This window comes from Homalodisca vitripennis, chromosome 5 (genome assembly GCF_021130785.1).
Source record: "Homalodisca vitripennis isolate AUS2020 chromosome 5, UT_GWSS_2.1, whole genome shotgun sequence".
Classification (NCBI taxonomy): Eukaryota; Metazoa; Arthropoda; class Insecta; order Hemiptera; family Cicadellidae; genus Homalodisca; species Homalodisca vitripennis.
The window spans coordinates 1,058,975-1,076,060 of record NC_060211.1 but is presented as its reverse complement, the minus strand read 5'-3'; the positions used below and the strand labels follow the sequence as shown (position 1 = coordinate 1,076,060).

The 17,086-nt window shown below is 35.0% G+C and overlaps 1 protein-coding gene across 1 annotated transcript in view; it reads left to right on the top strand.

Annotated features, from left to right (window-relative positions):
• Nucleotides 1-2,378: 2,378 nt before the first annotated feature.
• The window catches only part of LOC124361716 (elongin-B), a 39,726-nt gene continuing 25,018 nt past the window's right edge, over nt 2,379-17,086 (top strand). The window contains exons 1-2 of the mRNA XM_046815641.1: nt 2,379-2,581; nt 15,682-15,775. Of these exons, the coding sequence (XP_046671597.1) occupies nt 2,579-2,581; nt 15,682-15,775 (97 nt within the window). The 5' untranslated portion in view covers nt 2,379-2,578. The remainder of the gene's footprint in view (nt 2,582-15,681; nt 15,776-17,086) is intronic.

The window sequence follows — 17,086 nt, the reverse complement described above, 5'->3', positions numbered from 1 at the left end:
TTTTAACATTAAAACTGAAGTTTGTTGTTATTATGCCGCTATAGCCTATAACTGTTTTGTACTCAAAATGAATCTTAACAAATTAAAATACAACAAAAATTAGTTACCTTGGTCCTTGATATTTTGCAACCATGATGACATTAAAGTTGACGATTTCGCTGCCTCTTGTTGTCTTGCTTTAGCTTTCTTTCTGTGGAAACACCCTGATGGTTTTTTCGACATGTTGATCTATGTTAGTCACAGGTAGAATATTCATACAACTGCGACATGAAATCTAACCTAAAACTCATCAAAAGTTCACGCTCACGTCAAGCGGGAACACTCACGAGTCACTAGTCAGGGGCGGGAGCGGGAGACTTGCGCTTGCGCTTTCTAGTCCTAGTCAAGCCGTAGACAATGTTGCCAACCCACAGCCTTAGTTATGAAAATACCCTGCCGCTTTAAAGATATTTCTTACTAGGCCTATGTTCTTTTGGTTTGCGCAAATATAGTTTACTGAAGTAAGAAATTGTATGTACGTAGACTATATTGTGCTATTGACACTTGACAGTAGAAATGGTAAATGTTTTTTTATGGTGGCCTCATCCCATCATTTGGCGCCCGGCGCGGCGCCCCCCCTAACTCGGCGCCCGGGTCACATGCCCCCCCTGCCCCTCCCTGGATCCGGCCCTGGGCAAATCTATTTCATAAAAGAAAATTAGACAGTGGGGTTTTCTGCATCCACCGCCATTTTTATTTGCGATTTGTATATAGTTTTGTGAATTTTAATTTGTATATCGTTTTTGTAAAATGACGCAGTCAATCCGGTTTTACCGGTCATCGACGGAGCTACCAAGTATCAAGTATTGTTTAAAAATTATTTTACCTAAATGTCTTTCGGAAAAGTGGTATAAGTCAATTTTGAAAAAACAAAAAATTGTTACTAGGATATTGCATAGATTAAGTACGTATAGTTTGATTATTAAATGATACATCAGGGTATGAGTAACTGATTTTAACATAGTTTAAAAAAACTGATACACTGAATAAATTTATAATACTCCTTTGAGCAAACTCATAATTATCTTAAAATTATTAAAATGTGACTTAGACCACTTTTCCTCTCACCAGCTCAAATATGAGGAACAAACCACTTCTAGTTTATTTGGTATGTTATTTATCTCAGCCAGATCGAATATTTCAATCATCCACGATCGTTCTGGACTGCCTAACCTTGAGACAATCATGTAAGGCTAGTTTTAAGAAATTAAAAATTATCACAGTTCCATCCTTATATATTTTAAGTACTTTGCTTCATGTTAAACAGAATATAGACTCCTTTGCTGCTCAAAACTTGAATCATGACCATTTAACTAGAAATAGAAACAACCTTATAACTCCATATGTAAGACTCTCAAAAACTTTAAATAGTCATGTTTATCAACAGCTCATATTGTATAACAAACTACCATTGCCTATTAGAAATCTGCCTTTTAACAAGTTTAAATGTTTTGTATCAGACTGGATTAAAGACCAAGCCTTTTATACTGTGGCAGAGTACAAGGACTATAATTTTTCCGAAATTAGCTAGGCAACTGATTACTATTTTTATACTATAGCCTATAAGTTCTATAAATTGTAAGATCTTATTATAAGTAACCTAATGATCTCAAAAATGCTGTTTGTCTTCTTGTATTTGACGTATCCAATTACATTGTAAAATGTTTTAAAGGAAATAAATAATATTGTCTATTGTCTATTGTCTATTGTATATTACGAAGATTAAAGTGGCACTATTCAGAGGCTTTTTGTGTGAGGTTCTATTGGTGTTATGTAATGTTAATGAAAAGTATATATTTCATTCCTACGTTCATTCTGAACAGTTCATCACAAAAAAAAACTATAACCATTATTTTTATAAAATGTGGTGTATCGGTTCAATTTTGTCGTGGGTAAAACTCGCCTGATGAACATAACAAGTATCATATGTATGTATATAAATGTATCCTACTCAATTTTTATGTGAACATTTTTAATATATTGATACAAGCGCTTTGCTTAGTTTACTTAGTTTCCCATTAAATACAATTTTACAATAATGTATTATTAAATTTGAATATTACAAAAACCCCAAAATTTTATTCCAAGATAACAATGATTAAATTTAATGTACTTGTTATTACAAGTGATTATTATTATAATAACTTGCGTGTATACACCTTATTTAGAATTGTATGGTTCAAATAATCTATTTACAATAATACAGTTGTTAGGATTTACAGATGGTCGACTTAATAATGTTCGATGTCATGTATTTTATATCTTGTGTTTTTATTTTTTAGTGTTGCATGCACTGGTCAATGGATATTATTTTCCTTATTACGGTTGGTTAGCATGATACGGTTGAAATTACATTTTGGATTTGGATTCAATTGTCATTGTGTTTTTGTTACTATTAGGAAGAAGAGGTAAAGTTGATATTAAGAACATTTTTGTAGTGATCATTGACTTGTAAAACAAAATCACAGTGGCGTAACATATACTTTAAAACTCGCTTGCAATTACATTATTTAGCTGCGAGTCAGTTTTCTTCATTGAAATGGTAATGTTTGATTCATACTATACTATTTTCTTTGTTAAAACTATGATAGACCTAATAAAGTTTTAGGAGTAGCCTTTGTAATATGCATAAATAAAAATCTGTTGATAGAGAGTTAAGTAGGTAGCAGTAAAATAGGTCTGACTGATATCTAGGCTATTTGTACATATTCTAAATTTCATGATTTGGCCTTATCTAAATAAACTACAAACAACATGATAATGAAGAACTGGTTACTGATTATCAAGTTCAAATAATTTGGGATTGGCCGAGATAAATATTTTTGTATTAGATATCTTGGTTACTGTTATATTTTTATGGGACATGATTTAGATTTATCGTAGTTTCATTCATTCATGTTGTTTTTATAGTAGGGGTTTTGAGCAGCATCACATAAATATATTTCCAATGTGAGTACCCATTAACCAATGACAACAACAAATAGTTACTAATTTTAATAGATTTTGATGTGATTGACAAGACCTGGAGCTGGGTAGGTGTTGGTTATTCATCAACAAAGGCCATAATTCAAGTGACTGGGTTTCACTTTCTCCATCAACATATGTTGTTATGTTTAGTAATTTTTTAAGGTATACATCAAATAATGATAAATTTCATGGGTAGACTTAAATAAGCGCCCTACACTCGTTATTCAAGTGCTATTATCGAATGGTTTGATTGTTTTTATCCGTAGGAATAGGCTAATTCGATATTACAATTGATTTAACTTAGCATATGATTTGAACTTATTAGTTATAGTAATTTTAATGTAAACAATAAACAGCAAGAAGCAACTAATATTTGTAAACTTTGAAAATAGCAATGAATATGATGAAAATATGAGATATTTCTCACAAGTGACTTTTTAAGTGGCTTAAACATCTGGATTTGGCTCCATTGGCTCATGGGGAGAATTCTTTCCTCCATTTCACTAAAGCGGTTATTCATTGATACCAAGCGGGGTAAGTTGCAACTTTTAAGGTTTCTTTGATATCTAAGTCTAGGCCATAGTTAGTTTTGTAATGTTATTGTTTCTAATATTTTTAAAATTGTGATGTATAAGATTCTTCTTGTTACTGTTATTTATAACTTATTGTATGTGATTTTTACTTATTGAAGTGGAATAGTATATCAAATTATTCGATAACAGCAATCGAATAATGAGTGTAGGCCGCTTATTAAAGTCTCCCCAATTTCATTTGGGCAGATTTTAATAAACAGTCCACACTCATTCAATTGCTGTTATCGAATGGTTCGATTGTTTTTATCTGTAGGATAATTCTATATTAAAATTGATTTAACTGGAAATTATAAGGTTAAAGGCCGACCTGGCAAATCACGAATTTGACTTTATCAACATATTCTGCTCACCCTCCTGAACAAAAATATATATATATATTTTAGGGGGTGCAAATGACAAATAACATGATTTTAGGGGGTATATTCATAACTAGTTAAGTTTCTAATGTTTTAATGTTCTGTTTGTGTGCTGTGTCTGGATAATCTGTTTACTTAAATATTATCTGCGGCCGGGACTAATAGCGTATCTGTTATCTGAGCACTCCGGGGCATGAGTCAGTGCTTCACAAGATAACGTGTACTGTAGGTTGGATCGAGTGAGTGCGTGACAATCATGGATCGACCATCCACTAGTTCGACCAATTGTGGATTGTGTGTGTCGGAGTGTTTTGTCAGGCAAGTAAAGAGTTGTCTATTTGTCTCAACAACTCCATCTGAAACTGAAGGCCGTCCACTTCGGTTTTCATCGTGAATTTCTGTGCGGCCTTCACTGAATTCTCTACACCATTTCCGAACGTGTTGAACAGATATGCAGTTTTCCTCATAAACTTCGATTAACTGACGATGAATTTTAATAGGTGAAATCTGTTTTGCATTTAAAAAACTTATCACAGCACGAATTTCGCATCTGGCAGTAACAACGAGAGGGAGCTCCATCTTCGAAGGCAACTAGGCCGGCACTGTTGGAAGTAGACTTAGGGAACCTTATTTTTCTAATACCTCTCGTAGAACATGGAATTTTTAATAATGAGTTTATTTGTACGTTGTGCGGTTGTGTATTGTTTTTAAACCGGGATCGACTTTGATGTTTCGTTGCATTAGAAAAAGTTGTAAATGTTGTAATTTTTAAAGATGTTGGTAATTCTAAGCAATATATGGGTCAACCTCGATTTTTCTCATATTACAATATAATGTTCCAATAGTCAATTAGAAAAGGAAATGACTCGAATTTCTTGCCAGAAAGCAGTTATAGGGAGCAGGCAACCGCCAGACGGTCATATATTGCTTAGAATTACCTATTGGTGATCAGGGTCACTGACATGACTCTGGGCTTCAAATTCGGAACTACTCGAGTTAATTTTTTCTCTAAAAGATCAAGCAGCGCAAAGCGCTGCGCAGCGGGCAGGCATTGTGCGTGATCCTTTTTTTTAATTAAAAATTACTGATAAATTGTTATTACATATTACAATATAATGTATGTAAAACAATTTTAAACACATAATTACATGCCGGAAAGCAAAGTAAAACCAACCAAAAACCAACAACTAACCTTAATAGTCGTCAACGTCGGAGTTGGAGTCTGGCTCAATGGGTTGTTCACAACAATTCAATATAACATCCAACTTCGATGTGTAAAAATCATACACAATAGGAGTGTTATAATAAATTACCGTAATTAGAAGAATCTCGTACATTACAATTAAACAGAAAAATTTATGGTAACATTACAAAACAACAAAACCAACTATGGTCCAGACTTAGATATATCAAAGAAACCTTACAATATTTATAACTTGCCTAGCTTGATATCAATAACTAACCAACCGCTTTTATGAAATGGAGCAAGGAATTCTCCCCATGTGCCACAAGCCAAACCCACAAGTTGAAGCCACTTAAACAAATCTTGTCACTTGTGAGAAATATCTTATATATTTTCCTCATGTTGTCGTCAATTACAATAACTACTAAGTTGAAATCATAGGGGAGACTTCAATAAGCTACCTACACTCGTTATTTCATTGCTATTATCGAACAGTTCGATTTTATCCAACTTTAATGTATGTAAAAAATCGTACACAATGGGAGTTAAAATAAATTATTGTAACAGGAAGAATCTCGTACATTACAATTTTAAATACATAAATTTTACAATAACATAACAAAACTAAATATGGCCTAGACTTAGATATCAAAGATACCTTGCAATATTTATAATTTGCCCAGCTTGATATCAATAAGTAACAACCGCTTTTGTGAAATGGTGGAAAGAATTCTCCCTATCTTAGAATTACCAACATCTTTAAAAATTACAACATTTACAACTTTTTCTAATGCAACGAAACATCAAAGTCGATCCCGGTTTAAAAACAATACACAACCGCACAATGAACAAATACACTCATTATTAAAAATTCCATGTTCTACGAGGGGTATTAGAAAAATAAGGTTCCCTATGCCGCCGAGACAGAATGTTATATGTTGGGAGAAATCTGGCAACACTGTCTTACTCATCAGCTGTCCCTCTCTCTATCCATAGGTACCACTCTCGCCTCGCTACTTCCAACAGTGCCGGCCTAGTTGCCTTCGAAGATGGAGCATCCCTATCGTTGTTACTGCCAGATGCGAAATTCATGCTGTGATACGTTTTATAAATGCTAAACAGATTTCACCTATTAAAATTAATCGTCAGTTAATCGAAGTTTTTGGGGAAAACTGCATATCTGTTCAACAAATGTTTGGAAATGGTGTAGAGAATTCAGTGAAGGCCGCATAGAAATTCAAATCAAATCTAATCTGTTTTATTGCTGAGACAATAATACATTGTATGGTAAACGTCAATTAATAATAATATCCTAAAATTTCAGTCATTCATACTATAATACACATACAGACATACAATGTTTAAAGTCACACCTCTTTCATTCATCGCCAATGCAACCCACTTCGAACAGCGGTGTCATTCTTCTAATTGGGCGGCCTCCCAGTTGAAAGCCAAAAACTCACCTGCATTATAAAACGCTTGAGACACCAAGAAGCGTTTTAGGCGAGTCTTAAACGCCTTTGGCGTTGGAGCATCTTTGATTGGATAGGGCAGTCTGTTGAGGAATTGAACACCCGCTTGTGAAGGTAGGCGTTCATAAACCACCGTTCTGTGTCTACCAGTTCGGTAGTTTGCTCTGCCACGTGTCTCATACATGTGTATGTCTTGTCCTCTGGTTAAGGTACATTTATTCACACAAAACATAGTTGTTTCCAATATGTAGAGACATGGCAGAGTCAACAGCTGCAATTTCTTGAAAACTTGCCTGCACGACTCTCTGAATTTGATTTTTGCGATGATTTGAATTCCTTTTTTTTGGAGTCTGAAAACTCTTTGGAACTGAGTGTTAGCGCAAGCTCCCCAAAGGATCACTCCATAGGCCAGGTGGGGGTATATCAAGCCATAATATGCCGTAATCAGTACCTGACTCGGGCAGTATTTTGCTAAAGACCTCAGAACAAAGATGCCTGAGCAGATTTTGGCGCAAACATGATCAATGTGCACATTCCATGTCAGTCCTCGATCAAGGTACATTCCAAGGAATTTTGAAGAGTAGACTTCGTCCAGTGTGGAGTCAGCCATCAAGATGGCAGGTCCGCACTGGTTGCCCGCAGAGCGCAAAGAAAAATTTAAAACGTTGGTTTTTGAAGAGTTTATTGTGAGGTTAAGGCTGTTGAAGTATTGGACACAGTTGTTGATATCAACAAAAGCCTGTTGTTCCAAAACTTCGCTCGATATCTTGCATTGAAAAAAAGAGTCGTATCATCTGCAAACTGCACTGTTCTTCCATGCAGAAGCGATGATTCTATGTCGTTGACATAAAGCAGGAAAAGCACAGGACTGAGCCATGGGGGGGACGACTCCATAGCTAAGATCTATTGGCTTGGATGACTTATTTGATATTTGGACAACTTGGGATTTATGGCTTAGAAATAAGTCAATAAGCCATTTGAAAGGCACGCCTCGAATGCTGTGAGACTCGAGTTTGTCGAGCAATATATTGTGGTCAACGCAGTTGAATGCTCTGGACAGATCCAGGAACACACTCATTGTGTGGTTCCGACTTTCAATCCCCTCTACAATCATATCGACAAGACCAACGACTGCGTCGGTTGTCGATTTACCCTTTCTGAACCCAAACTGTTCATTTGAGAGTTGATTGTATTTGTCCAAAAAGTGAAGTATTCTTATAAGGAAAAGCTTTTCAAAAATTTTGCTGAATAAAAATTGAGACAGGCCGGTAGTTATTTATAGAGGCTGGGTCGTCTTTCTTTAAAATTGGGACAACTTTTGCAATTTTAAGGAGAGAGGGGAACACTCCTGTTTGGAATAAATAATTTACTAATTCAGTTAAGGGTCTCACTAAATGCTTGCAGCATTTTTTAATGAGCCATGGGGACATCAGATTGAGGTCGTTTGACTTTTTGGCAGGGAGCTGCTGGATAATTAGGTAAAGCTCATCCTCAACAACAGGCGCCAACACCATTGATGCTGCTGGGCTTTGCCTTCGCGAGGGGCGTACTTTAGGGTCAGATGGCCGAGAACCTTGCCCGTCAGCAACGGATGTGAAGAACTCGTTAAACCGACTGGCAATCTCAGTCTCATCCTCCATAAGCCTATCCCCATCTTTAATTTTGATTTGTTTGTGTGCATTTGTTTTATTGTTTATGATGCCCCAAGTTGTTTCAGAAACGTTTTTGAAGAAAGAATTGATTTGGAGACATCGAGTGCTTTCGCAGCTTGGATCACTTTCTTATATACTTTTTTATAATTCCTGAAAAATATTTTGAACTGTTCATTAGAAGAGTTTTTATACATTTCGGACATAAATTTCAGTTTCTCTCTAGAAACTAAAATTCTTGGTGTGATCCAATTGTTTTTTGAATTTTTGACACAGACATTAATTGTTTTTGTATGGCAGCAGGTGTTAACGTGGAAATTAAGTGTGTCGGTAAACAATTTAAACTGTTGCTCAACGGATTGAGATGAATTTAGAAAATTCCATCTTTCTTTAGAAAGGAAAGCGTTTAGGTGAGCGATGTTTTCTGGCCTTATGTCTCTTATTGTTTGTTTAATTTTGGGCTCCCTTGTAAGTTGTATCCCACTAATGACGGCCTCTTGGCCGTAGTGGTCAGATATAGCTGTATTCACCACAGACACTGTGACACTTGGGTGATTGATGATTATGTAGTCGATTACAGTTTTGGTTGTAGCCGTCACTCTCGTTGGAGATTTGACTAGCAAATCAAGCTGAAATGACCTAAGTAAATCGACCAAAAGAATTGTAGCATGGTGAGTGTTGTCCAACGCGTTGATGTTGAAATAACCCCATAATGACAAAATGCTGATGTTGGTTAGTCAGACATGTCAGTAATTTTTCGAATTTTGAAAAGAAAGTGTCTTCGTTTCCACTGGGAGACCTGTAAATTCCGATCACGAAGAATTTTGATGTTTTTGTTTGTAGTTTGATCCCGACTGCTTAGAAATCTTTTTCGATTGAATCCTGGATCGGAAAGGGGGCAGACGCGAAATTTTGTTTCAGAAAAATGGCAACTCCTCCTCCTCTGGAGTGGGATCGACAATACGCGGAAACCAATTTATAATTTGGAATTTTGCACAGTGCGATGTTATCCTTGTTGAAACCGTTTTCCGTTATTACAAGAAGATCTGCTTTGAGATCCTCGCACATGAGTTGGATTTGATCTAATTTGTTGGTTGCAAATTGGGAATTTTTATGAAGCAGCCTTACTTCCGTTTGTCTGTGAGTGTTTGTGTGTTCCTGATGATTTTAGTAGTTAATTTTTTCCGCTGATTCAAAGTGGGGTCCCTAAAAAAACCAAGTCAATTCCAGCTTGCACAAGATCCGTAGAGCGTCCATTGGTCATCAACGGTGGAGATTTTACTGCCTCTGCGTAGCTGTTGTAAGGCAGCTTCCAAGGCCCATCCAGGACCAAGCGGTACACGGTCAACATCGGCAGCAAATGCTGTTAGCAGCAGAGACGGTGATGGAGGCGCTGGTGGTGATGGAGGCGGTGGGGGTGGGGGTGGCGATGAAGACGTTTGTGGTGGTGGTGATGGTGACTGGTCAAAATTCACGATGAAAACCGAAGTGGACGGCCTTCAGTTTCAGATGGAGTTGTTGAGACAAATAGACAATAATGCTTTTGATCGACTTTTTGCCTCGTGGAACAATATTAAACTCTGACAGATATTGCGACACATTAAGAAAACTGAGATGCGCGATCCAGAACCGCCGGAGAGGAAGATTGTCCAGTGGTGTGAGGCTTCTCCATGACAACGCTCGACCTCATGTCTCACGTCAAACTCAAGAACTGCTGACAAATTTTGGCTGGACTATCGTGCCCCATCCCCCCTACAGCCCAGCCCTAGCCCCAAGTGATTATCACTTATTCCCAAAATTAAAGGAACACTTGGGTGGCCTACGCTTCAGTACCGATGATGAAATCTAGGAAGAGATTACTTGATTCTTCAAAGGATTGGCGGCAGAATTCTACAACAGGGGGATAGAAAAGTTGGAGCATCGTCTACAAAGTGTTTGGACAGAAACGGTGATTATGTGGAAAAATAGTTTAACTTTTAAGTTTAAATTGATGTATAACACTAAGTAGAAATATTGAGCTGTCTATTTTTAAAAATCATGGGAACCTTATTTTTCTAATACCCCTCGTATTAAAAAGGAAATAATCTCGTTTCGGTCAAAACGTAAACTCTTTACGTGCCTGACAAAACACTCCGACACACACAATTCACAATTGGTCGAACTAGTGGATGGTCGATCCATGATTGTCACGCACTCACTCGATCCAACCTACAGTACACGTTATCTTATGAAGCACTGACTCATGCCCCGGAGTGCTCAGATAACGGATACGCTATTAGTCCCGGCCGCAGATAATATTTAAGTAAACAGATTATCCAGACACAGCACACAAACAGAACATTAAAACATTAGAAACTTAATTAGTTATGAATATACCCCCTAAAATCATGTTATTTGTGATTTGCACCCCCTAAAATATATATATTTTTGTTCAGAGGGTGAGCAGAATATGTTGATAACGTCAAATTCGTGATTTGCCAGGTCGGCCTTTAACCTTATAATTTCCAGTTAAATCAATTTTAATATAGAATTATCCTACAGATAAAAACAATCGAACCATTCGATAACAGCAATTGAATGAGTGTGGACTGTTTATTAAAATCTGCCCTTAATGAAATTGGGGAGACTTTAATAAGCGGCCTACACTCATTATTCGATTGCTGTTATCGAATAATTTGATATACTATTCCACTTCAATATGTAAAAATCACATACAATAAGTTATAAATAACAGTAACAAGAAGAATCTTATACATCACAATTTTAAAAATATTACAAACAATAACATTACAAAACTAACTATGGCCTAGACTTAGATATCAAAGAAACCTTACCCAGCTTGGTGGTATCAATGAGTAACCGCTTTAGTGAAATGGAGGAAAGAATTCTCCCCATGTGTTACCAGGAGCCAAATCCAGATGTCTAAGCCACTTAAAAAGTCACTTGTGAGAAATATCTCATATTTTCATCATATTCATTGCTATTTTCAAAGTTTACAAATATTAGTTGCTTCTTGCTGTTTATTGTTTACATTAAAATTACTATAACTAATAAGTTCAAATCATATGCTAAGTTAAATCAATTGTAATATCGAATTAGCCTATTCCTACGGATAAAAACAATCAAACCATTCGATAATAGCACTTGAATAACGAGTGTAGGGCGCTTATTTAAGTCTACCCATGAAATTTATCATTATTTGATGTATACCTTAAAAAATTACTAAACATAACAACATATGTTGATGGAGAATGACTAATAACACACAACAAAAAATAAATTTTACAATAATGTAATACTTGCATTAAAATAATCACATTTTTTCATAATAATGAAATATTTCAATAAAAATCAAATAGGCCTACATGTGGTGAAAAATATAAAAACTGTTTACTAGGATAAGAAAACAAATAAAGTGTAATATGCTGATCTTGATTAGTTTATAAGTTCATAATAAGCACTAGAAAACGTAGCATTCAAAACTTTAGCCACAAAATCGTCATAATCAGAATCATCTTGGTGATAAGCCTTAATTACACAACAGAAAAGAAACAATAAAAACTTGATTATAACACCTAAAACTGGTAACAATAACTTTTGACAACTGTTTGTATAAGGAATGACAACGCAAGAACACTTCCCATAGGCACAATGCGTGCTCCACTGACAGTCGGTAATGGCGGATAGTATCGTCATCGGCGATACAGACGGGAGTGGGAGAACAGCTGACGGCAACAAAACAATTTATTGTTAACCTACTGCGGCCAGCTGACAGCTGCAACTGGATTATTTGGTCAAGCCAGTACATTTACTTAGTATTGTGGCTTACATATTGAGCTTATAAACTTCAAAAACAGTAATAAAATATATTTTTATCATTCGGCGGATTATTCCGTCTACGGTGTGCTAAGGGTTAATGTATTGGATCATTTACCATCAGCTTTTTATATTAGCTTTGGTCCTCCAATGCAAGGTTTAACAATGAATAATTTATCTTCCATAGTTGCGGTTTAGTAATAAAGTCGCCTTCCCCCAGGATGGCGTCTGACCTTTTCTCACTAAGTAGGTTGATAACTTCTCGGGTTATAGGTCTGATTACGGGGTATGGTCATCTGAGGAAGCATCTTCACAGAGTCGCATCATCCGGGAGGATCCGCTCAGTATAATGTGTGATGAACGTAATGAATCTGCTGAACGCCTGTTCTTTGATTGTCCAGCAATAGGAAGGGAGTATGGAAGTATGCCATCTTTGGTAGTTCTGAAATCATAGACTGGTAGGCCTCATGGTGTGCTTCCGGGGTGCAAAAGGCCATTGAGGCTTAAGTGCATGGAAATAGGCCGCCCCATAGAAGAAGAAGAAAGCGTCAAAGCCGGTACCTTCTTTCATTGTTACAGGCATAAAACTTGGTTATTGTTTGTAAATAATTTGCTATATAAGTCTGGACGCAGAAATAAATAAGCTTAAATTCAATGTAACTCCCATAATTTTAGCTCTTATTAGTTAGTTTGTAGTTAACGTTTAAACTCGAGTATATATATATATATATATATATATGAAATTAAATGTGAAAAAAAATATGATCTTAGTATAGTTGAAAAAGAATATAGAATAATTAAATTAGCGGTGGTTGGCTTGGGTGGAAGTTGACGGGATCAGTAACTTTCTTATACAATTGTACCAGACCCAAAACTTCCATTTTTTGTCTTCACTATTTAAAGAAAACTCACTTGATTTACATATTTTTAGTCTCTACGACGCATACGCATTTTAGATTATAGAAAATAATACAACTTTACTTATACTACATTTGAGTAGCATAGTACTTACAATCAATCTAAATTTATCTGGTAGCATTTAAATCATTCCAATCGATATTTCATCCCAAGTGTTGGGTGCTTATCACTGCAGCGAAATAAAATAGTAATTAATTATTATATTATTTTGATATCTCCACTATTTTCACTTTCCCTTTTATGTAAACAAAAAATTAAATACTGTAATATCAATTGTGGATTCCAGTATTTATTTACTTATAAGTACTTCTAATTGTATTATTAATATTTTTAATTAATTACTTTGCTGGCTTCTTATGGAAGAGTAGCCTATATTTATTTTTTATACCTAAATCTGACATGAAACACATTCAGCCAGTTCAATGTTCTGTTCAAAAGTACATATATTTATTTTGATAAATTGTTTAAAAACTCGTTAACCAAACAACTTAATTATATTATAAGGAGTTGCAGTATAATAAGTGGCATCATGACAATCAAATCATTCAAAGACAAAGACAAAATTATCTTTATTGACATGGACATAGAGTACAGTCATGGCGTCAAGAGTTTTTAGCTTGAGGTACATGGTCATTCAATAAGAAGGTCTCCCCATCTGCAGGTATTCTTCAACAGAGTAGAACTCCCTCTCCATTAGCCAGTCAAGAAGAGCTCCTTTAAAATTCTTGTTGCTTCTTTGTGATTTCAGCTTTGATGGAAGGATGTTGAATAGCCTTGCCCCGATGTAGGAAGGCTTTTTTTCATAGGCAGTCAGGTGGTGTGCAGGGAGTCTATAGTTAACTCTGTTCCTGGTATTATAGGAATGGGTCTCCAAGAATTGGTCAAGTCCTTTGTGAACTGCATATATTATTACCTCGCTGATATACAGGTTGGCCGCTGTCTGCAGCTTTAGTCTCTTAAACACCCCTCTGCAGGAATCTTGAAAGCCCAATTCAGCTATTATTCTGATGGCCTTTTTTTGCAGGAGCATTACCCTTTGTAGATTTCTTTGAGATGAAAACCCCCATATAGTCAGTCCATAGCGCATTAACGACTCAAATAGCGCAAAGTAAGCTGTTCTTGAGGTTTCTGTGTCGCTGATGTGTTTGAGTCGCTTAATGATGTATAGGGCAGTGCTAAGATTTTTGCACAATTGATTATACATTGATATTTCTATATTTGTATTCTAAAGATATTACTGGATAGTCATAAGAAACTTCAAGCCATGTACATTGAAAACACCATTTTTCTAAATCAGCATGGTCCATTACTAACACTTCGAAACCCTCGAAATCCACAACACAAACAATAATAGTAGACAGTAATCCAACTAATGATTCTGCAGAAACAGCCATAGATTTAATTTATAAATATATTTCTAAAGTGGCTTCTAATCTGGATTAATATAACACACTGACACTTCTGGCTCTTCTTCTTCTTCTATGTGGCAACCTATGCCATGTACTTAAGCCTTTTACTCATTTAATTGAGAAGGAGGTGACATGCAGTCCAGAGACTGAACCTTAAAAAGTTGTATGATGCCAATGGTATGTCAACATGGCTATTCAAACCTTTACAGCAAGTATGTTTTGAGACGATTAACAAGGCTTGTGAATTTGTTCTGTACATTAGGCATATTCTCAAACGCATTAAAGACTGTTAAGCCCATTCCTGTCTTCAAGAAGAAGGGTGGCCATTATCTAGCAAGCAATTATCAACCGATTGTTGTATTGCCTGTCTTCAGTAAAGTCATAGAAAAGATTTTTTATTGTGAGATTTTCTAGACAAGTTTCAAATATTGAACGAAAATCAATTCTCTGAAACAAATCAATTATTGATGCAATTATAAAACTTCTGGAATGAGTTTTTGACAGCTTGGAGAGACATGTGCTTAGCATATCTATATATTTCTAAGAAATTTGACTGCATGCATCATGTGGTACTGTTACACATTTGGCTCTCATCATATCTAAGCAATAGAGACCAATTTGTGCAGGTGGGTAATGCTCTATCCATAAATGTGTCCTACTGGGAGGATCTATTCTAGTATTATTTCTGATGAAAGTCAGTATTCTGAAATTGTCAATCTAGAATGCAGAGTGTGCAGATGAAACAACTTTCAGTTTTAAAGCACACACAAAATTAGAGTTGGAAATGAATTCTTTTACCTAACTGCATTCATGTATGCAATTTTTTTTAATAAACCTCAAAGCAAACAGTTAAAAATCTTACCCTATGAATTTTTGCTTTCACCAGGAATACTGTGAAACAAAAACCTGTAGTTTTAATGGATGATGGTATTTTATAGGATGTTTACTCTGTGTAGTTCCTAAGAATATTACCTTAATCGAAGTTTCATCTGGGAAACTCACATTGACCTTGGCCGCTTTAAGGTTGTTACTTCATTACATATGCCTTAAACGTAACTTTACAAAATTCTGTTATCGACAAGTTCTAAGGATATTATATTATTGTCTCATACATTTTCACGTAATGTATAGGCTTAGACTTTGGGGTAGCTGTATCAAATACATATGGGACAGAGTATTTAGACTACAGAAGAAAGCAGTAAAAATAATTGTACTGAAAAAATGCAATCAATTTATTATTATTTATTTCATATATCCAATAATTTGTCAATTGTTTCAGGATGTTTTTCTTATGATCAGACGTAAGAAACTAACAATTTTTACTGATGCCAAAGACACAACATCTGTTTTAGAACTAAAAAAGATAATTGAAGGTAAGGCTGTAATTAAAGATATTAGAAAATAACAGTATGTTACGTAGTTAATATTGATATTTAAAAATCTTAACCATTTTGTCATAAAACTTGTAGGTGAGACAATTGCAAAAAGTTGGTGTAGTAATAAGGTAGAGTAATGTGGAGTTTATGGATGGTCTGTATTAAATTTTAATAATGTTATATATGAATGTTTTTGGTAAAATAAGTAATCTATGTCATTCATATGCAGTAAAAAAATTTATAAACCCATAAAACCCTAAAGCGAAATTTATTTCATTGTGTTAGACTTAATTCATGTTAATACATGTTCATATTTAGTTAAAAATACTCTTTCACAAATAGCTTGAGGTAGTTTGACAGGAAGAGACCAATATTTTATTAGGTCACAAACATTGTAAGAAAATAATGTGTATCACTTTGTCATTTTATAAAGTAACAAATGTATGGCAAAATATCAAATAAGATTGACTCTTCTAAAGTCTCTTAACAAATGATATCTTTGGATTTCGTCTTGAACAGTATGGAGGTGTAATTTTGTAATAAGTTTTTCATCCATTTTCTTTCAATGTATTCTTTAGTTTTTTTATAAACTATACTTAATACAATAAAGTTTAGTTATAAGAACAGGATGAATTTGCAATTGAAGTTTTTTCCGGCGAATCTCTAAAACTTGCTTTGTTGTTTTTTTTTTTAATAAAAATAGATTCCAATTCACTTTTTAGTTTTTACATGTCATTATGGGCGAAAACAGTGAATAACAGTTATTTATAATTTTGTAGTATATTTAAAAATTAATTCTTTTGGCTCTAATTAGTGGAATTAAAATTTTTGCTCAAATGCAATCGCCATCTTCAAATTGTTTCAAGATATGGAATTGTTTAGTTATGGGTATGTATGTACACACACACAAGTGTCTTCTGGAAAGTAGGTCCGATTTCTTCTAACAAATAAATACAAAAGATTTTTTAACCTGTATTATTTGATTCCTGATATCTTTCTTTATTTTTCAACATAGTTTCAATTTTTGTTTAAACATTTGTCAGAGCATTTTATGAGCTTTTGAATGCTGATGTTGTAAAAGTCTGCCATGTGTGAGGATAACCAATTGTTAACTGCTTCTTTTACCTTGTCATCAGCCTTGAAGCACATAAGAGAACTCCTTTATGTAGTTAAGCAAGTGAAAGTTGCTTGGCACTAAATCGGGGCTGCTTGGCAGATGGTCAATTTTTTTCCAACCAAATGATCTGGTGATATTTTAGGTTTGGATGGCAGAATTGGGTCTGGTATTGTCATGCAACAAGAGAACTC